At 39.1% G+C, this 22,600-nt stretch overlaps 1 protein-coding gene across 1 annotated transcript in view; it reads left to right on the forward strand.

Moving 5' to 3' along the window:
* ERP44 (endoplasmic reticulum protein 44) overlaps positions 1–20,984 on the forward strand; it is a 47,790-nt gene extending 26,806 nt beyond the window's left edge. Inside the window, exons 5-12 of the mRNA XM_083877795.1 lie at positions 5,871–6,055; positions 6,471–6,586; positions 10,430–10,487; positions 11,806–11,922; positions 14,556–14,667; positions 15,121–15,262; positions 18,232–18,334; positions 20,396–20,984. Of these exons, the coding sequence (XP_083733921.1) occupies positions 5,871–6,055; positions 6,471–6,586; positions 10,430–10,487; positions 11,806–11,922; positions 14,556–14,667; positions 15,121–15,262; positions 18,232–18,334; positions 20,396–20,497 (935 nt within the window). The 3' untranslated portion in view covers positions 20,498–20,984. The remainder of the gene's footprint in view (positions 1–5,870; positions 6,056–6,470; positions 6,587–10,429; positions 10,488–11,805; positions 11,923–14,555; positions 14,668–15,120; positions 15,263–18,231; positions 18,335–20,395) is intronic.
* Positions 20,985–22,600: the final 1,616 nt, after the last annotated feature.

Raw genomic sequence — 22,600 nt, forward strand, 5'->3', positions numbered from 1 at the left:
TTTCTTGTGAGTGTCACAAGAGCAGTAGTTTAACTGAGGAGAATTTATGGTGTATTATGAAAGTAAAAAGTACCTATCCAAGACAGATTTCATTTGTCATCTGTAGTGTGCCCTGCTGGGTAGCCTGAGGGACTTCAGAAGATGTTGACTGATCTCAAGTGAGCAAGCAGAATACTCATTTGGTCATTCCAGCTTCAAATATACAGCTGAAAGAATTTGTTATTTTTGAGATGGAAGATACTGCAGAAGGGTAAGGAAGACTTAAGATGATCTGACACACAAAGTAAAGATTAGTGTTAGATCCAGAAAATCCAAGTGCTCTTGAATATGTAGCTGTGCAACTCCTATGACCATCATGTAACACCAAAGTTAGGAAATGCAGTAGCTTGGGTTTGTGATAGCTCTTCCTCAGACAACATGAAGACACCACCCCCTCTCCTCTAGAAAAATGGACACTGAGTGTTTTCAGAAGTTATTTTTATGGGATTTGAGTTTTGAATACTTTGATTTTCTTTCAGATAACTTTTCAGGCTGTTAGAGTCCTCTATTCAGCATGTGAATTCTTCAGGTGGTGCCTTATATGATGAGGTAGGCATTTAGGATAATTATCAGTATCACTGGAATCCTACTGGACATGTTTTTTAAAAACTAGTCCTGTAAACTTAAAATCTAAATATTTGTTTAGTCACAGAGTGAATTATGGCCCTGAAAAATTAGAAGAGCGTACTGAGTTAATTGTGACCCTTGTAGTTACTGCTGGTCCTTCACTGGGAAGGACCTTCTTAGCTACATTGCAGGTGGGAGCCTTCTTCAATAGAGTGGGTCTTGGTGCAGTTTTTCAACACATTATTCATTGTACATTTAATTTCAACTTGGTGGCAGTGGAATTGAGATTCTTAGTTGTAGGAGCTTCCATGGACAGCAGGGAGAAGGAACTCTGCAGACCTGAGATATTCTAGAAACACGTGGTTTTATTGCAAGGGTCGTGGGTAAAGAGGGCTTTGCCTTCAGCCACCAGCCTCAGCTGAAGGGAAGCCCCAAAGAGAGAGGGAGAGAGCGAGAGGGTGTGAGGTAAGGGAGGTAAAAGAACCAAGAGAGCTAAGAGGGGTAAGAGAGGTAAGAAGAGTGCAGGGGTCAGAGAGCGAGGACCTTGTTACAATACATTATCTCTCTTTTTGTGTTGAATATTCTAATTTACAGTGACCAACTGGCACAAGATACAAAACCTACAAACTTTGCATGCAGCCTATGAGAACTACTATATTACCATATCATTTTATATTCTAAACTCTAAAGACTGCTTTTCTTATCTACTTTTGCCCTGATGCCTTGGCAGGGTGGAGAGGGGCTACATCCTTGGGTCCTTTTGTTTTCTGTCCTTCAACCTATCTCCAGCTAATCACCGTCTTCCTGCCATGATCACATCTCAATGGTGGCCTTCATTTCTATTTCACTCTCAGGTTTTACATCTCCAGTATTTCTTACCAGGCAATCATATCTGCAAGCCCTTCCTGCCCCATCTTTCCCAACACTTGGTGACGTGATCTGATATCTGGCTAGCTGAACTTTGGATAGTGTATTGTGGTGTTAACCTAGAATGGTGGAGTCTGAAGCATTCTGGGAAACGAGTCAGTGGCTATGTGCTTGCTTGAAGCTGTAGCTTGGGTAATGTGTGTACACACCATGAGAAAAGCCTGACACACCCCAAAGAACAGGCATTGGCATTCCTTTGAAGAGAGGAACACATGATGCTCTGACAATGGAGAAATGGCTGACAGTACAAGAGATATGATAAAGATATGGATCACAAATGATAGCTCACAAAGCCAGCTTTCTTAGAGGATCTTGCTCAGAAGGTGACATAGGAGACTGTCTTGGAAAACATGAGTGTAAATGTCAGGTTTCACGTAAAAGTTTGTTTCAAAACAAGAGCTGCTGTCTCTTCCCTGTTGTAAGACAGCTTTGCTCAGGAGAAGTATTAATCAATGCAGTGCATCTCTGAAGAGAACTGGGTGGCTGTAAGATATTCCTGTTGGAGTTGACACAAAGAATAGTGGAAAAAAAGTCTGGGCAGTTTGGAAGTGGTTGCATATCAAGAGATAAATGTGCAAAATGGGGAGGAGAGAATCATCTGAATTAACTGTCTGCTGGGCTCAAAGTTTCTGATTTGTAGAAGAAAAGATGATCAAGTATGTTGGTAGCTTCCCATCATAACTAATGTGAAACTATTCTGGTAGCACAAACACTAGATTTGTGATTTAATGATTATTTAAGCAAAATTAAAACACAAGGTTTATTCCTTTCAGGTGCCTTCATATCTGAAGAAAATAAAAAGTCATAAAGTTGTAGTTGGGAGATGGGTTTTTTAGGTAGGTTGTCCTTGTCTGTTTCGAATACCTCATTTCATCAGAAAATGGGCAGTGGGAATGTCAGGAAATATTTTTAAATTTAATTTAGGATTTACTATAACTAATGCAATCTGTGAATGAGCTCAAACAATATTCCATGTATTTGCATTGTGTATTTCCAATTTTAAAAGGAATATAATTTTGTAGTTGCACTGCTTATGCTAACTCTACCTGTATCAAATGCCAGGGCTTAATGAGGCATTTAAGGTTTACTCTATTTGACTTTTGAATTAATTCAAACAATTTTTCATGTACTTGCATTTTATTTTTTGTAAAATGATGGTTTTCAAATACTTACTTGTGTAGGAGTGTCATTTCTCTGTGTTAGTTCAAATACCAGCATTCATGGAATCTCAATGTAATTTGTAAAGATCATGCAAGTACTGACTTATGAAATAATGTTTGAATTCAGCTTAGACAGTGGGCATTTATTACCATTAATTTTTTTACACAACTTCAGCCCTTGAGGAAGATCCACATCCTTAGGCACTGCAATCTCCATCTTGGAGAATCTGCATGACTCCTGAATGCCCATTCTTCAACCCCCACATCCTCTGATAGCTGTGGAAATAATGTGAGGGAAAAGTCCATGTTGTGAGACAAAAAAGTGTGGGTTTGGTGTTCTCTTGCTGTGCAGTTCTGTAACAGGAGGAGTTGTTAATCTCAATGTGTTTCTGTGAAACCTTGACATGTGTTCCTTGTCCCTTATCAGACCCTGGTCAAGGTTGGATCGACTCATGCACTGTCAGACCAAAGGTCCTTCTGTCAGCAGGGGAGAAGGGCAGCAAATGCCTGCCTTGCAGATGTTGTTTGTCTTCTATCAGGCAAATATAAAGTGATTCCTCCCCTGCTGTACTTGCCACCTTCTTGCAGGCAGCTCTTAGGTGCTTTAACTAAAACATGCTAGAGTTTTAGGGAAGAAAGCATTATTAATCTAATGTTGAATATATTGGCATCCTCCCTGGAGAAATTTGTATGAATTTGAAATAAAAGTACTCTTCACTAAGGGCATAAAATGTTTTACCTTAATTTTAACTGTAATTAGTGCATTAAGAAATGCACTTCTGGGATATTTAGGAAACAAGTCAAGGCCTCTTAGTCAAAATTGATAGGCTGAATCAATCTGTACTATTTTATAGTGATGCAAATCTTTTTAGGAAATGGGCTAAGCTGTTGAAGCTTTGAAGTTTATTTGGGAGATGTTAGAGAACATTCATGTGGAGTAGACCTGGCTCTTATTCCTTTGCTATGCACATTTTGTTTTCAGTTCTCAGACTCATCTAAGTTGTGCAACTGGTACAGAGACTATTTTCAGTAACTAAAGCTGCAAGTAGGATTAATATTGTTCTAGCAGCAGTTGAATTTACTGATGGTTTCACTGGGAGTTCTCCAGGCAGCATGGAATTCAGACTTCTCCATTCTCTTTAAAAAGGAGAAAGTATAAGACAGAAAGCAAATCTGCTTTGTGGTAAATATATAACTGAGAAGGGATGTTTTTATCAGAGTGGATTTGTTCTAGCATCGTTCAGGACTGTGCCACATGTGCTCATGGAGCCTGTTTCATTGCCTTCCTGCTGTGGGCTAATCCAGGTCACCTGAAGCTTGTAAGGAGTCCATGAAGAGTAAGGACATGTCTACAAGCCACACTTGCAATGCCTTCTTCTCTCTGTCTACTGAATGAAACTTCTCTGTCTCCAAAGGATAGATCAGTCTGCTGAATTCACCACCTCTGTCTCTCCTTAAGAGAGAAAAGAAGGGAAAGTGTGGTGGGTGTGGTTGACTGGAATGAGTCTCCTCAAACGGTTAAGTAGCTCAGGGAAGATGGGCATATTTGGGGGGCATTTAGTTGAGTTTAGGTCCAGAGGTATAGGTAAACTGCATCCCACTCTGTAAAAGAAGATAAACAGTTTTCACAGGGTGTATGAGATTTTATTTTTTTCTAGATTTACTTCCGGAGGAGGAGTGAACAGGAGGGAATGATTAAACAAAGCAAAAGCCAAAGGAAAGTGCTTGTGGAAATCGATCTGACATTACATACTTTGTCTCTATTGTTTGTTTTTATTCTTGCTTTCCTAAGAACCCAAAGTGTATCTGGTTAGCTCATTTCTTCAGTTCCTCATAAAATTGTGAAGTTCTTTGCGTGACTTCAGCCACATCTGAAAGGGGGAAGAGCATTCAAAGCTATTAAAAGCTTTCATTAAAGCAGTTGCTGAATATTGGAGATGCACAAACCCAATCTCTACACCGTATCAAAGGTTGCTGTAAAAACTCAAGGCAGCTGGATCCTGCTCAGTGTGCCATGAATCACTTGCTGGTTATGTGTAAGCTTCCCCATCAATGTGTGGCTGGGAACTAGCTGCAGTTCCTATTGCAGTTTGCTGTGTCCCAGGGATTTAGCAAAGTGGAAGAGGAACAAAGGGACACATTAAGAACTCTGGTGGGATGCAGTGAAGAACCACATTAGTGCCTTAGTAGTGGTTGAAGTTAAGGGACACAGGATGCACATGTGTGGGGAAACTGGACTGTATTGCTTATGCTTAGCTTTCTTCTTAGCTACTCTTTTTATTTTCCTTTAAAGCCTCTTTCTGTTTTTATTCTTTTACATTTGTAAGTCTTGTGAATAAATAAATAACTGACCTGTTACATAAAGATGAAAAGAGCCAGTGCTTTTGTCCTAGATTAATGCCAATACATGTTACTTTGTTGTGTGAAGCTCTGTGTAGTCCAAGTCTAGAAGAAGACCGGACTGCATGTATAGATGTGAATGAAGACCTGTCTTGAAGGGAATGATGATACTGGCTGACAAGAGAGGTGTTTGTCTTAATTTAGAAACCTGGAATTTTGTGTTTGTTCAAAACCTGAACATCTCAGAACTGTAACAGCAGTCTTCTGGCCTTCACAGCCTTCAAAAAATACTTTGCACAGGGTTTACATTCTCAAACATTTTAGACGTGGCAGTTATATTTCCAGCATTGCAAATGAGATGAAAATCATAAGTTTCAAGAAAAATAGGAGATGATTTATTTTATTAACATTTTCTCAAGTCAGTTTATTAACTGAGATTGGCAAGCTTTGAAGATTCTCATGTGCTTACTATGATCTTAAATTTGCCTTCCTAGTTGTTTTTGGAAGTTTACTAAATGAGTATACATGACCAAGCTGAGTCTTTGCTTAGTGCAGATTTTGGTAATTTTTTTTTTCTTTATGAAGATTAATACATGGGAGGAATATAGGTGTGAAGGGTTTTGGTGGTTTTGTTTTGGGGGTTTGGGGGGTTTTGCTGTTGGGGGTTTTTGTTTGTTTTTTGGGTTTTTTTGGATTTGTCTTCCTGTTGCTTAAAGATGTAGAACTACTGGTTCAGAGATTCCCCATACAGGCAGACATATATATGCATAAGAAACCATGTTCACTGTATTTCTGTATTTGTAGGGCTTTTCCTTCATTTTCTTAATTTCTTTTCAGCTGATATAGCTCAGAGGTACAGGATAAGCAAATACCCAACTCTGAAACTCTTCCGGAATGGCATGATGATGAAGAGGGAATACAGGGGCCAGAGATCTGTGACAGCAATAGCAGATTACATCAGGCAGCAGAAAAGTAACCCTATTCGAGAGGTCCAGGATTTGGAAGAACTTAATTCTCTTGATGTAAGTGTTTCAATTTTATTCCTTCTCTGGATTGTTTTTTTTTCAATGTTGAACTCTGGAATGTTCAGTACCTTGTGGTTTTTTAAACTGAGTGGAAAACTGGATCACTTGCAGTAATACAAATCAGTCCAGAGTAGTCACTTTGAGCTGCATTCACTCCACTACTAAGTAATTTATCTTGCTTTTAAAAATTTGAAAAGAATCATATGTTGTATTTGACAAGATAGTTTTAATATTGCTCACCAAAAAAAATACTCTCAAAGATTCTTCTGAATATTGAAAAGGCAAAAAGGAAATAATTTCTGCATTTATTGACTGTTGAATTGAATGGCATCTCTGTATTTAATATCTGTAAGGAGTAATGACAGTTTTTGATAATTTGATGGAACTTATAATTCAACCTTTGTTTTTACAGCGCAGCAGAAGAAACATTATTGGGTACTTTGAGCAAAAGGACTCTGATAATTACAGAACCTTTGAAAGAGTAGCGAATATTTTGCATGATGATTGTGTGTTCCTCTCTGCCTTTGGGTAAGTTTTGAAATTTTTTGATTTCGTGACTTCATTATTGAAATTCTGTTAATGAGGTCTATATAATTTAATTAAACAGACTTCTTTATTATTTTCAGTGTGGCATAACTGAAGAGACTAAAACTTAATAGATAAATACACTGAGGGGACAGAAGGACAAAACTCTTCCTAGCCTTAATGTTTGCTATGAAATTCAACTTTTATTTTTTGCTTCCTTTCTCTTTTTTTACCATTCTTTGTCAGTGTAGTTTAAATGTACCTGAGGAGGTTTGGGTGGGGGAATGGTAAACATTCGTGTCCCAAAAACCTGCGTTATTAGAGGGAGAGGTTTTTTGTCATTCTTTCCCTTTTTTTTTTTTTTTTTTTCCCTTTTTTTTTCTCTCTGTAAGGAGTGGAGTTGCTTACTCATTTCCTCTCGGTGTTAGGGAAGCAGCCCTTGTTCCAAAATCCCTAATTTCTGTGCCTGGGCCTTTTTCATGCAAGTTTTATGTCACTGTACAGTGTAATAGCTTAGAAAGAAAATTGCATTGGTGAGCTACACAGTGTAAGTCTAGAAGAAAAGCCTGTAGGAATTCAGATTTCTCCTTGTACAGATTTACAGTAATATTTCAAAATATTCAGTGGAAGAATAGATTATTGGGAGTGATTCATTTTTTAAGTAGTATAATAAAATAAAAATCTTGATTTGTTCTGCAGTGTTTAATGTGCCAGCACTGCCAGTTTGAAGTGATTGGGCATTAATGTGATTGTAGTGGTTTCCAGTCTACCCACAGTTGCTAAATCAGGAATTTGCATGGGTTATGCTAGATTTTATGCTGCACAGAGTTTCTTCAGGAGTTTTTTTTTTAATTGGATGTAGTGGAGAATAGCAGAGAAACTGAGAGGATGTATCGAGGTAGAAAATGTTTTTTCATCTATTTGAACAAAACCTATTGTCAGTCACTGATGCCTCTTCCAATATGTCTCTAAAACAGTCTGGGGGAGGAGGAGACTGTTTGCAAAGTGCAGGAGTGCATGGGGCTTTCCCTTCCTTCAGTCCCCAGTTAGGTGTGCTATGACTGTGTAAGCAGCCCTGGCCATGACTTGTAAACCTGTGCTCTGTCTGCCAGTCTTATCCCTGGTGAGTGCCATTACCTCAAGTCTTTCTGATGGGAGCATCCGTCCTTGTTCTCAGCACAGCCAGTCTGGGCTGCTGTTGGAATTTTTGCCCCTCATTCAACTTCTCAGTCTTTTCAGACATAACTTTAAAATTTTTTTAGTAAGATAGCACTACTTTTGACATTCACTCTCCTGCTTTTTGAATCTGTTCCTTCTTTGGTTTGCTGTTTGCCAATTGTGTATAATGAGAAGTAGTTTCCCACCACTCAGTGTTAGCACTTGGTTGTTGGGCAGTGTTCTTGAAGCAGGTACAATAGGGGGTTTATTTTTATTTTTTGTTCAGATATAAGCGATAAGCAGCTGTAGTGGAATGGATTAGAGTTTGATTATTCATAACCTGCCCGTGTAATACAGATTGCACAGCAGGTTAATCATTATTCTTATCTCCCATTCCCATTCTAGCCTGGAACTGTTAGTGTTTTAAAGTGCAGCCTTCCCAACAGCAACCTTGGAAGCTAAATGTTTTCATCTCTCACTAGCTGAGGCTCTTCAACTTCCTAAAAAATTTTATGTGGAAAGAGTTCCAAGGGAGATGCTAGCTACAGATCAGTGTTTTTTATTCAGATTATATATAGCAAAATTCTTCATGGGGAGCAGGCATTGATCAGTTGAACTCTTCTGACTGAGCATCCTAACAGCCCCTGGAAAGGACTTTTGGTTTTGCTCTGGACAGAGTTCCATAGCTACATGATTTGGGGAGGTTACTTGACTGGTCATGTTCAAATTTTTCTTAAGCTAAAATAAAACAGTCAGTTTGACAGGAGAAACATAGCTGCTTGACTAACTTCTGTCAAGGCAGAACTGTCCCATTATGCCAAAAATTTTCTGGCTTTAAGTGGTTGTAATAGCTTATTTTGAAAGTCTGTTAATAATACTTAGTTGCAGATGATTTTGATGCTTAAAACTATTCTTAAATCAACTGGTCCTTACAGTTCTGTTAAGATCTGAAGTGACCACAGAACAGGATTATTGAAAGAAGACTCGTAAGCAGGAGGAGATAGATGAAGAATCTGATGAAGAGATTGTTAAAGGTAGATTTTAGAAGTAGGAAGGAATGAATCTGTAATGTTTGTAAACATGGAAGACAATGTTGAACAGGAAAAAAAAGCCAAAAATACTTCTATCTTAAAAGGCTATGATGAACTAAAAGTAATTCATGGAAGAAAGTGGAATGTAGGAAGAAAGAAATCTAGGAACTGTTTTAATTTTATATTAGCATGTAAATATGGCAGGGGAGGGTTGGGGCGGGGGGGATGTGCTTTCCAGAGATTCACCTTGTACATTACTGCTTTAAAAAAAGACAAAACGCCAACTGAAGTGTTTCCATTTTAGTAGTTGTTTTAAAAAGGTATATCTTCAGGCATTTGGGATTTTCGCATCATGTCCCCACTTTATTTGAGTTAACTGGAAAAAAAAAAAATCAGTCATAGCTGCAGCTACTGGAGTGGAAGAACACAGAAGAAGACATTTTGGGTTCTACCACAGGGTTACCCTACAGCATATATTTCATTATAGATTATCATCAGCTTAGCAAGTAGTGATTGGGCAGGTGGCTTCTATGGCTTCACTTTCTTATTCCATGAAAGCTTATTTGGGGTGCAAGTGGTTTACCTCAGTGAGGATTGTCACGAGGAAGCCTCATTTCACATTATAGGGAGAGTCATGTTGGGAATACAAAAACGCATTTTAAAATACACACCTCTAAACTGGTGCAAATAATGGTGGTGTAACATAACTCTGCAAGGCACCTTTTACATATGATAAGAAAAGGATAATTGGATCAAAAGAAATCAATAAAACATAGGTACTTTGAGTTAAGCTTTATGATGCCTGTATTTTTCTTGAGACTCTAAATTGTTCAGACCCCTGGAAGATGTAGCTTATCTTGCAGTGAGGTAAATTCAGATAATTTGACTTCTCTTTCTTTTCTGTCTCCTCCATTGGATGTACAGCTGTTCCAACTTGTTTGAATAAGAGATAATAATTTTGGGGTACAAACTAGCAGTTTTCAGGCACTTTGCTGTGATTTGGGGTAAAATCTTCTAAAGGTGAGAGGAACTTCCCAAGGTGAGGTAGTAAGCTGAATACCAAGAAGGAACTGTATGTCTTAGAGGTGCACACCTGCTGTTTCATCAATGGCCAGAAGGTGCATCCTGTGTCTTCTCTCTAGATGTGTTCTAGGGTAAAATGGACAGTGAGGGCTCACTTGCCATCCATTTTCTCATTGCTTTGTGCCTACTGAACACCTCAAAGCCCTTCTCTGTCAGGGTAGAGGAGATGTAAATTCTTAGTGTCAACAGTGGAACAGGAAGAGGAAATACAAACAAGAATCCACCGTTCTCTTTGCTCCTTCAAGTTGTTTTTTTTTAAATTCTCTGATGGTCTTTACCCAGAATTGTTGTGGCATTTATTACTTGTCATTTTGATGCCTTTAGTCATCATCTAGATGACTAAAGGGATGAAGGGATGCATCTTGCTGACTCTCTTAATGCTCTCTTATCCAGACAGGCCAAGTTTCTATGGAGTCACTTTGCAGTTTATTTTAAATATGAAGGATTTTAATTCTCAAATTGTGAAGGGAAAAAAAAAAGTAAGGAAAGGATAGCAAATTAAAATATGAATTTTGGTATCTCAGTTATTTTATTTGTCTGTACCAAGACCTGCTTACTGGTTGGTTTGTTGTAGGGCTATTTCAAAAGCAGAGAGATTTAGCGGAGACAATGTAATCTACAAGCCACCAGGGGTAAGTGTAACTATGTATTTTATTTTGATTGTTGTGATTATGTGTGAATACAAACAAATGGAGACTGTATTCAAATCATTCAGTATGTTACTGCAGCTCAGATCTTAGTTTTATTTCATCACTAGGTAGTGTGAGGAATAGGAACATAGAAATTAGTGTTTCTGAGTCAGTGAAAAAGATTATTCACGTGTTAACAGTTAATACACAGAACCTAAACGTATCATTTGAAATATCCATGTCAAAAAATTGAATCTTTTTTTTCCTGAGAAACACAGTCAACACATCATGTGCATTGATACTGTGTGTTCTGTAGAACTCTTTAAAATCTCTGAAGCTGGTACACTTCATGTTTTTCAAAGCAAGTGATAATTACTGTGTATTTTTCTGACTATTACTTGACTGTCTTGTATGCCTTAATCCACAAGTATTAAGAGCTCTTCTGTTAATTAAAAAAAAAAATAAAATTAACTGTGGGTTAACAAACTCTCATAAACATAGTTTTACTGGAAGAAAAATTCAGTGCAGAAGAAAATTTGCAAGAAATGCTTTATAGAGACATACTATCTAAGAATCTACTCCTTTCTCAAATTTTCTATATGAAAAGAGTTTTGTACTGCTTACAAAAGAGGAAATAGATGCAAATAGACCTGAGAGGGAAGGAAGTTTCAAAACATTATTAATTTTTTTCCAACAAGAGAATTTATTAAGTTACCTAGTCTATATGGCATTTCTGAATTAAGGTGTGCTTAATCATGGCCACAGCTTGCAAAGTCATGCTTCACTTCATGTTAACCAAAATTGCAATTAAATTAAAGGATGCTAGCACTGAATTACAAGTTAAAACTACTAGCAAATAAAGGGAAATTATTATTTATTCATATCTCTTTGGCAAAGCAAATGAAAAATACCAGTTCCAAGTCCTGTAGGATGTTGGGAGGGGGTTTTGATGAGACTTTGTAACTATCAGAATGAAGCAGCTCACTATCTGCATTTAGTTTGGGTCTGGAGATATTATTTCTCAGCCTAGCAGAAATCTAAATAGCCCTTACTTGAAGCATCCCTAATTTGGAAACAAAGTATCTCCCATTTTTTATAAATTATCTTATAAAATGGAGTTGACTGCATAAATTATTATATGTAATATATATTTTCCATTTGTATTTTTATTACATGGTTAATAGAAATCTTGCATGCACAAGGTTGAATATTGGTGTAAGATTTGTTTTCAATATCTATATGAATATTGTTATTTTATGTTGAATAGGTAGCAGTGTAATTTTTACTCTTTCTCATCCTACTCTATTTTTCTTTTCAACAGGAAAATGCTCCAGATATGGTGTATTTAGGCTCACTAACCAATTTTGATTTGATTTATGCATGGACACAAGATAAATGTGTACCACTAGTTCGAGAAATCACATTTGAAAATGGGGAGGTAAGACTTTTTCTACTATTCTACATTTAGAGTTTCTTAGTTTCTTAAAATCAAAATGTGTCTTTCAAGGTCCCTCATCCACATCAAAGAACTTTGTGTGTTTTGTTTTAGGCAGAAAATGGCTATCAGATAATGTCTTTTCATTCTTTAGGAGCTTTTTGGTCACTCTTGAAATTCACTGGAGGCAGATCTGTAGTAGTTTCTTACACTACTAAAATAAGAAGTTATAATTACGAAACTATTAAAGTTGGGAAAGACCTCTAAGACCATTGAGTCCAGGAGTTAACCCAGCACCCCTGTGCTCAACACTAAACCTTGTCCCCACGTGCCACATCCACATGTTTTTGGAGCACTTGCAGGGATGGTGATTCTACCACTTCCCTGGGCAGCCTGTTCCAGTGTTTACAACTCTTTCAGTGAAGAAATCTTTCCCAATATCCAATCTAAACCTATCCTGGTGTAACTTGAGGCCATTTCCTCTTCTGTCACTTGTTACCTGGGAGAAGAGACCCACCCCCACCTGGCCACACCCTCCTTTCAGGCCGTTGTAGAGCACCATAAGGTCCTTCCTGAACCTTCTTTTCTCCAGGCTAAACACCCTCAGCTCCCTCCCACTGATGGTAATGTGAGTGGTAGAAAAATGTTACTGTATTAACCACTTCCAAAGCATTATCTTATAAATAAGCGCATTAAATGGTGGCTGACCATAGAATCTTCTGGGAAGGATAATAAAAACTATGTGGGGTTTTTATTTACAATCTGTGTTAAACCTCTGGTACCTTAATCTTTTAAATTTCATGTGTTGTTTCCTGTGCTTTCTTCTTTCGGCTGTAATTTGTCAGGTGGAATTTGGGAGTTTGTTTTTAAACATCTTTTCTTCTCATTATCATTATTTCTTTCAAGGCTTTTAGTTTTCTTTTGTAACTTAGTCTTCTTTTGTCCATTTCCAACTCCATATTTTATTTTGTTCTTTATAAAATAAATAACAGGAAAAAGGTCTGTAGAAAATTACCAAGTTTGTAGCATCTCAAAAGGAGTATTTGTACATAGGTACAGAATCAGAAAATCTGCCAAGGTTTGTCACAAATTACAGTATATTATCCATACTGAATGAGAAACCAGAGAATCAGTCATGTGATTCATTCACAGTTTGCACATTTACTTCTTTTTATTTTGAATCTGCTGTTCTGGGCACATGCAGCACTTCAGGTTTCATGGCAGGGGGAGAGGCAGGGTGGTTTTACTGAAGCCTTTTTTATTGACTGTTTTCTAGTCAATCCTGTCAGCTTTTATTGGAGAGTTCTGATGTTAACAAATCTTAATTCTTCATTTGCAACTCAATATGTAAAGGATGCCACATGTTAACATCTTTAGAAGTGTGTGGTAGATTTTCAATGTAGTTTTCCCGTGGTGAAACAGGATTCTTGGCCTTGGGAAGCCAAGGTTCATCACTGTCAGCTTGTACCACATTCTGTTGTGGTTTCTCTGGTTGTTCCCTTAACCCTTGATTCCTGTTTGCTTAGGGAGATAGTTACAATTGCAGTGTGACATTTTGCCTGGCAAAGTTTGGTTAAAAATTTCAGTGTTCCTGGTACCCAAACAAATTTTAACATGCCAAAATTAAGGTATTTCTGCATGCTGAGATTGTACAGTTATTTAAATGGGCTGTTATTGTGCATACTGCACAGTATTACAGGATAAAAATATGAAGTGCTGTGACTGTTGAACTGTGTTGATGGCACTAGAATATGCTTTAAACACACAGTAATTGAGCTCTGGAGCAGGGTCTTCTGCTCGAGGAGACTGCCCATCCAAGAGAATTCCTGTGCTTGACCAATATCCCAAAGACTTCTGGGATCAGGATATCATTCAGAAGAAATCCCTGTTTAACCTCTATTCAGGCTGTGTAGTTCTGTGTTCAGTGAATGCAGTGAACCTGTGTGGTCTAATGGTGGAGCTGGGCTGTAAGGTTTTGAACCAGTAAGAAATTTCTCAAAGATGCACAGAAATTATGTGGGAAGCTGAGATCTAATGGAAAGTCTTTTGATTTTCTTAGTGCCAAATAACACAGCAGCTTTTGAGGGAGCTTCCAGTTGTCCTACCTGGTTAGTGAGACGTGATATGAAAGCTGAAATAGCACAGGAAACAAAGGGAGGTACCTTATAGAAGGGCTAAAATTAGTAAGGGTCACACCAGCTGTTCTTACAGCCTGTTTGGAGATGAATTGATCTCATGAATGGAACTTGCTGAAGTTCTAATTTTAGCTGCTTGCAAGCAAGGGAAGACCTTAGAGCCAGATTACCAAGCCCTGTTTAGGAGTTCTCCCTCTGGAAATGTACCTGCTGAAGTGAATGGGGAAATGGAGCCATAATTGTAGTGGTACAAAAGAGGCCTCTTCCCATCCTGTAGCAGGAGAGGAGGCTGAGACCCAGCTGAATCTGTGTGTGTAAAAATGAGAATGAGCAAATATGATTAGTCATTGTTTAGGGATGGATTGGGAAGCTTGGATTAGTCTTGCTCTTTCATCTGTTTATAAAGCAGAGATCTCACTGAATTTAAAAAGTATTGGAATCACTTAATTTGGTGCCCTTAAGAAATGGAAGAAATTAATTTGTCCTTTGCTTTCTGTGCAGGAACTGACAGAAGAAGGCCTTCCTTTTCTCATACTTTTCCACATGAAAGATGACCTGGAGAGTTTAGAGAAATTCCAACAGGAGGTTGCACGGCAGTTAATAGGTGAAAAAGGTTTGTAATAATTCCCACTACTTCTTGGTTTTACTGGTATAATTTTTTTCAGACAACTCAGTGGAGTGGAAGCAAAGGCCAAACAGAATTGTAGCTTTCAAGCTCTTGAGGCTGAAGGGCTTGATGCATTTTTGACAGTGAGGACCAACTCCTCTGGAAATTATTAAAATAGATGCACAATTTATTAGTAAGTAACTTTCAGAAATCCTTCTTGTCTAAATGATTTAATGTGTTTTGAGAGGGCATTAAACAAAGCTTCAGTTTGTAATATGGAAAAAAAGCCGCTTTAAGACAATCTATTATTTTGGTGGTGTTGTTTATTTAGACCTATTTTCAGGTTTTGCATGTTGTATCTGTCTAATATCTCCATTTGTAATACTTAGGAAAGTGGTTTCAAGGCGATAATAATAAAAAAAATCCTAACATGGGTTTGTGTCTGCTCACAATGTTAAGGTACAATAAACTTCCTCCATGCTGACTGTGACAAATTCAGGCATCCACTCCTCCACATTCAGAAGACTCCAGCTGACTGCCCTGTCATTGCCATTGATAGCTTCAGGCACATGTATGTCTTTCCAGACTTCAGTGACTTGTCGTAAGTATTTTTCTTGGTGCATTTTAATTTGAGAAGAACAAATGAAAAGGCTCATACTTTAATCAGTACTGTGGTAGGAAGATGAGTAAATCTGGGATAGGTTAGGCTGCCTCTGTGTGATTTAGTGTCAGAGCCTTAAAGCAGGATGAGCTGGTGTGAAGACATTGTTTAAATGGAGTTATATTACTTTACGCAAGAAAAGAATCTCGTATGCAGTTCTTAGATGCTAGTCTTCTTTTCTTTCACAGTTTTGCTATTTCCCATCATGGTTAGGCATTTGGAGCCTGACATGGTGTTTTTAGTAGTGATCTAGATATCTCAACTTAGGGAGATGAAAAATACTACATGAAATGTGAAGTACTGTATTATTCAGGGATTATTGTAAAATGCAGCATGTAATATTTCCCAGCCTGGTGGTTTAGTTTTTCCTGCAGTGCAGTTCTAGCCTTCCTGCATTAGTCTACACCTGGGAAGCTGGCAAAGAAATGATTGTGTGAGTTTGTGAAATTTTCCATGTGCAGCTTGGGAAATGGCCAATCACTGGCATATTTATCTGGATAAAATATGTGACAGCAAAGTACCAGGGTGCTGAGGTGAAACACTGCTGTGGTTACCCTCATTACCTCAGCCTGATTCTTTATGGTGCACTGCCTTGGAAGCAGATGTTCTGTCTTGCATGGATCAGTCAAGGAATGAAGATGTGTAAATGTTCTCTTCAGGGACTTTAAGCCTGAAACAAGTGCTCTGTCTTTGTCTTCTGGTTGGATGTTAAACTCCAGTGTCTGTCTCAAAGGAGGCAGCTGCACAAACACTGCCTGCTAACTCCTGGTTAGATGTCTAGGCTGGATATTTTGTTTTTGTCAAAACCAAGGATCTAAAGCTCAGACTTAGGATGCAATGTGAATGTAGTATCATGTCTAATTCTGCTATTCCAGGAGACTTTTTTTTACCAGAGATATTGACATCTGGGAAGAGAGTTCAAACTCAGCTTCTTTCTGTAATTCTCTGCAGGCTTATCTATAAAACGTTGTCTCTGATGTATCTTGAATAGTGCTTTTCAAATATCTGAATGTTGAAATTCTTGATAAGTGACTATTTTTCTCCCTGTGTTCCTGTTTCTTTGAAAGATTGTATTCACCACACACCCTAACAAAAAAATAGCAGGATATTTGCATTTTAAAACCACTTTTTTATTGTCACTTTTTAAACAGCCCTAAAACAAATTAACATCTTGTATAGAGGTAGTGGAGATGTTAGTTTAGACTTTGATGTTATGTTTCTTAAATGTTCAGTTTCTGTGAAGCACTGTCAGAATAATGAGAGCTACTTGCTTGATGTGTACCAGTTGTCACTTACAAATGAAGCTAAAAGAGAGATGTCAGGATTGTAGACAGCTGCCTAATGATAAATAATTACTCAACCTTACTCTAGGAGGTTGAGCTGATACATAGAAATGGCAAAACACAGTTTGGGAACAAGAAGAGCTTGGAGCTCCTGGGAAGATACTCTTTTGGGTATCTGTGGTTTGGATGTTTGGTTTGGTTGTTTTTGTTGTTTCTTGGGTGATTTTGTGTGGTGATTTATTATTTTTTTTTAATAACAAGTAAAATTTTAATCCTGAGACTTCCACCTACCTCTTCAGTAACCTTCTGGACTCTTTTACAAACTGGCCCAGGCTGTCTCCTGTAACCTCCGTGCTGCCACCAGCCAATAGGGTTTGGCACTTTCAGAGCTGGCCCACTAAAAGATTTCCTCTCTCTTCAGGGAGTTCATTGTCTTTTTGGAGAGTAGGCACTTGGCAGGCAAATGAGACCATTACTATTTTATCCTCATCCTCGGCCACCTGGCCCTATTCACCCTGCTGTTGCAGGCTGGAAAGGATAGCAGGGAGTGTCCAACAGATGGGTTGTAGCTTCTCAGCAAGAACAGGCTGAGCTTCACAAGGCTGCAGGCACCGAGTGCCCTTGCTGCATTAGGAGAGGAGAATGTCTCCAGCAATGTGCCTGTCTTAGAACAGGGCAGGAGCCTGAGGAAAAGCAGGGAGCAGTTAGTCTGCTGTCCTTATAATCAGACTGGAATGAACCCCTTTTTCTCCATTGGTACTAATTCATGATCTCATCTGGATGGGAAGAGGCCCCTGAAAGTACCAGTGTAATACTGGATGGTTACAGACATTGCTGCAATGACTCCCTCTGAGTCAATATTTGCTGCATTTTACGCATAGAATTTTCTAATGATCTGAAATATTGCTGACAGTTTGTTTGATCACAGTTTCTTTTTCTTTCCTAAATGTAATAATTAGTCTGATGAAAGATTCCCTAAAAACCCTGTGTCCATTCACACATTACCTTTAGATTTCATGCATAGTGCTCACACTATAGTTTATCTCATCTTTAATACTTAGTAGACAAACTCTTCACTTTGAGATTTTTAGTCAACTTGACATTTCACAAATAAAACTGGATGCTGTAGTTTAGCACGTTTGCTGTGGGTGACAGTAGATGATCTCAGATTAGATTTACATTGATATCCTCTTAGTGCTTATCTGTGGTGTATGTGCAGTTGCTGAGGCAGTAGAGAGCCTTTCAAAGATGTTTTGTCAATAGAGCTCCCCAAGTGTCATTTGTATCTGTAAACTGTGCATTTGGAACCTGCTGTTCCCCCTTACATTACGGTTAGTGGGGAGCTGAAGGGAGTTCACAATGAAGTTATTGGCTGGTACAGCTCTGTGGGAGTTATTGAAAAGACTAAATACTTGCTGTGTTCTCAAGAGACAGTGGAAAGAAAAAGAAGCTGGTGGGATACCTTAGCAAACCATGTGGCTCCCTGTCCTCTATTAATCACCTAAAAGTGGGCATAGTGTGCTAGATAAACAGAAGTTGGCTACTCTAAGCAATGCACTTTAAATCTCCTGTGTTTGGGCTTAACTTGTAATAAACATGTGGATGTTTCTGTTGAATTTGTTCCAGAGTTCCAGGTAAACTGAAGCAATTTGTACTAGACTTGCATTCTGGAAAATTGCATAGAGAGTTTCATCATGGCCCTGATCCAACTGATGTAGCACCTGGCCAGGTAAGGTTACAGCAAATACATTTCATTTGGCCCTTTAGTAAAGACCTTGTTCTTACTCCTTGTCAGAGCTGTACCTTCTAGTATATTTCTACTTTTAACTTCTGTCTTGAAAATCTGTTAAGAGAAGCATAACGTTACCATTTTTGCTTGGCTCCTCAACCTTCTTTGGGTAAAGGCAGGAAATATTAGGGGTAGCAGGCATTAGGGGTAGTATGGTACCTATTTGCCTTGAATAAGGGAAAAGTATGAGAATATTTTCTCCACTAAAACAGGAGACCTTGGGGGGGATGACTGTTCTGACTTCATAGAGCTGCTCTTAGATTCTCCTGTGCCTTCAATGCAAAAGCTGATAATCCATCATAGCTGCATTATTTCCCACACAGCACACTACTAGAGGGTGCTTCTAAGGGGAAAAAACAATTGATTGAATGTTTCATATATTTACCAATGCAAGCAGGAGGCAAATTATTAGAGCATCAAGAAAGGATGGGTGAGCAGTAATAGGCCTTACTGCTTTTGTTAATGCAGTTGACAAACAGCATTAGCAGTGCTCACAGGCTGCACTTGTCAGTTTGATTTCCTCATGGTTCTGCTCAAAGCTTGTCATGTTGTGTAATTATATGCCTGGAAGTCACTACTGGGATCTCTTCAGGAACACAACTACTATATCCTTCTCCAGACAAAAGTCAGAAGCACCTCAGTGTCAGAAAAGAAAGGACATGACCATCCCAAATTCCCTCTGCTCATCAGCCTTGTATCTTCTTGATACTCCACTCAGTTCACATGGTTGGGGTCCCGCTGAAAAGTGCAAATTTAACTGTCAGGGAACATTTTCACTACTTTGGGCACCCTCCAAAGAAAAAAACATTTTAAACACTTCTTTCAAGGTATACATTGTGTTGTCCAGGGCTTAAAGGGCCACTTTGGTCAAGGAGCCCTGGTGCCTCTGTGTTGGGGAGCCTTGGGCCATTCCATGGCTGAGGAACAGAAACTATTTATAGCTAGAGGCTCCTTTTCCAGCTCATCTGTGGGATGTGGTAAGGATGGCACTGCTCTAAGTCGATTGAATGCAGCCTCCTGTTGCCCTGCTCCAAAGATTTAAAAGTGTGAAAGCCCTGGAGGGCTTGCCTTGGCCAGGAGAGTGACTGCTGTTGAATGTTGTCATGACTGGCTGTGAAAACACGTGGGCTGAATTGTCTCAGCAGTAATTCATTTGACTCCTAGTTCCCTATGTTTTTCAGAAATTCATTGAGCAACCAGAATTGAGGTCACCAGGAGGAGGGGCAGAAATAAGGGCTGGAGACTGAGGCATTGGCCAGGCACTTGCCCTGAGGAGGAGGCTTGGCCAGGGAAGGAGGAAGCCTGTGGAGTTCCTGGATCCTGCTGCCTGCCCGTCTGGGCACAGGCACAGGACCCAGAGCTGCAGACTTGGTCCTGCCTCATTTCTGCCTTGAAAAATGCACACAAAACCTGGGATGTTTACGTTCCCATCTCTGTATGGCATCCTGCCATCTTGTGGAAGATGTGGATGCAATGGAAACAAATACTGGCCTCAATTAAACTGGAGGCTGCTGTCATGGGTCACCTATGCCCCTTGAATTGCATTTATTTTTGTATAGGGTGTTTTATTTTCCATGGAAAAGTATTTCTAAAATACTTTTTCAGTGATGTCACTTCTGCCCTGGTATATCTCATAAAACACACACACATAAAACTAGAATACCCCAAAGCAAGTAAGTGGTAGTTTCAAGCAAATACACAGTGGGGTACATTTGAAATACTTCTGTGTGACTTGTACAGAAAAACTTCTGTGTGACATGTACATCATGTGATGGCTGTTGCTCTTGAGATGTTACAAAAGGATATCCTTAACTGCTTAATTAATGTGTGTATCTGTGTTCCACCTACTTGGGACTCGGAACATGCCTTCCAAAAAAACTCCAAACTCAATTCGTGAGAATGCAGGACATTTGTGCACTCCCATAATGCGAGTAATTCATGTAATGGACATGAATGATTATTAGTCTAACAAACAATTTTACTGTTTGTTCTGTTTTTCAGCCAATTCAGGATTTAGCAAGCAGCCCACCAGAGAGCTCATTCCAGAAACTGGCACCCAGTGAACATAGGTACACCTTATTGAGGGAAAAAGATGAACTTTAAAAAACTTGAAATAATCTTGCAAGCCTTTCAGACAGCAGCATTGACTTCTGTGTGGTGGAAATAGTAAACCTATATTTTCATAATTCTATGTGTATTTTTATTTTGAATAAACTGAAAAATAATTTTTTTCTCCCCAGGCTTGTAAATACATTTGTTTGGTGGGTCATTCTGTACAGCATCTTTCAAACAGTACATTCTTAATGCTATAGTAAAATATCAGAGACCCATCCAGACTCTTGATCTAACTCTGTAAAACTTTTATAATCCAAATGAAGGTATCCTTGCCAGAGACATGCTGTTAACTTGCACTATCCCATTAAATAGGACTTTTGGGTTGTTTTCTGTGTAATCTTGGTAGTATGTGCTTTTTCTTCTTCTGTGAACAGCTATCCTGGTAATCTATTTCTTTGTCACATTTTTCTCCAAATTAAAAGGGTCTTCTATTCTGGATACTTGGGAGGGGAATAAATTAAAGTTTTACAGAATCTCGTGTGGTGCTTTACTGGCTGTAAATGTCTGAGCAATTAAACAATCCTGAATATTAAAATACCAAGTGAGGAGAGAAAAAGTTCTGATGCTAATGGCTGTATTTTGAATGAAGGGGCTGTACTGACCTGCTCCAATTTCCTGGAACTAAGATTGTTACGCTTCCCACGTGGTTGTGGTAAAAGGACAGGAATGTTAAAAACCTTTCAAAATTAGAGAGGACTAGGACTAGACTGGCATCCGAGTTTGTCCATCCTAAATTTTTATCTCTATGTATGTTACCATTAGTCTCTGGGTATTTTGGTTTTTTTCCTTCTGGGTCCCTGCCTTCCTGGCAAACACTGTTCAACCAACCATTGCAAAATTTCTGTTACTCTCTTTGCCTGGCTTGTGCCTCATTTGTTGTGTAGTCTTTGAATTCTGCTCTGAAGAAGGAATTGCCACTTTGCTTGTGGGCTTTCTGTTACGGGCTTTTCCCAATGAACCTTCAACCTGCTGGGTGATGGCAGAGTATCTGTTGGTTTGTGCTGTTTTGCTGGAGATTAAACAGTACTGAATTTCTACAGTGCAACTACTGCACAGACTGTAGGTCTGTGACTTGGGCCCCAGGGTTCAGTATCCTTGGAAGCAAGTTTGTTCTCTGGACAGGTGGAACACTGGGTTTGGGTTTTCTTAGGAAAGCACCCCAACCTGTGCAGTCACTGCTCAGGACTGTTTTGCCTCTCAGCTCGATGCCACTGGCTCAGTTATTGACAGAGGACTGACATGGTCCTGTGCAGCTGTGGCAAAAGTTGATCCCACGACAGGCTCCTGACTCAAGCCCCTGCAGCACCAGTCACAGCAGATTTGTTGGGAGCTAATACAGTATTGCAAAGCTTTATTTACAGCTATACTTTTTTGTTGGTTTTGTGAATCTGCATTTTGGAGTGCACATAATATGCTTGAAAGCCAGGTCTTCTCCTGTCCCCTACTCTATCTCATCCCAGATCAAGCATTTTTGGCAGCTGAGTCATACTGTCTTCCAGCTGGAATCAAAAGATGTGAGCAGGGCCTGGTTTTAAGGCTGACACTTGTTAAATGCAGGTGGTGTTATACAACTTCTGGAGGAGTTCTGGCATCTGAAATTTTACTCAATTCTTACATGCTACCTGCAAGTACTTACCTTACTCTTCTGAGGTTCCTATTTTTCCTTGGGATTCTTGGAGGAATGGGATTTATTAATTGCTCTTTGGTGGATGATGTCTAAACTTCTCCTTCTGAAGAGAGATGGTCATCATCCACCAGTCCAGTGGCTGGTGCTTTCAGCTAGAGAGTGAAAGAGATGAACTCCCTCTGCCATTCCTTAATCCAAGTTTGCTTTTGAGGGTAAGGACTGGCTCCCAGAGCTTTGGCATCCCAGCACTAGGCTGACAGTTAGATGTAACAGTTTTATGACAGTTACATGCTCACGTAATTTTGGTGTGCATTCACTGGAGTTGGACCTGATTCCCCTGGGTTCTTGATGACCACTGACCCAGCTGCACCAGTGCTCGAGTGCCTTTCCTCTTTGTAGGCAGGAGGTTGAAGAGCTAAAGCTGAACTGGGCTTGCCCATTCTGCTGCTGAGGGGCACTCGAGC

Source organism: Zosterops lateralis (genome assembly GCF_965231275.1).
Source record: "Zosterops lateralis genome assembly, chromosome: 1".
Taxonomy (NCBI): Eukaryota; Metazoa; Chordata; class Aves; order Passeriformes; family Zosteropidae; genus Zosterops; species Zosterops lateralis.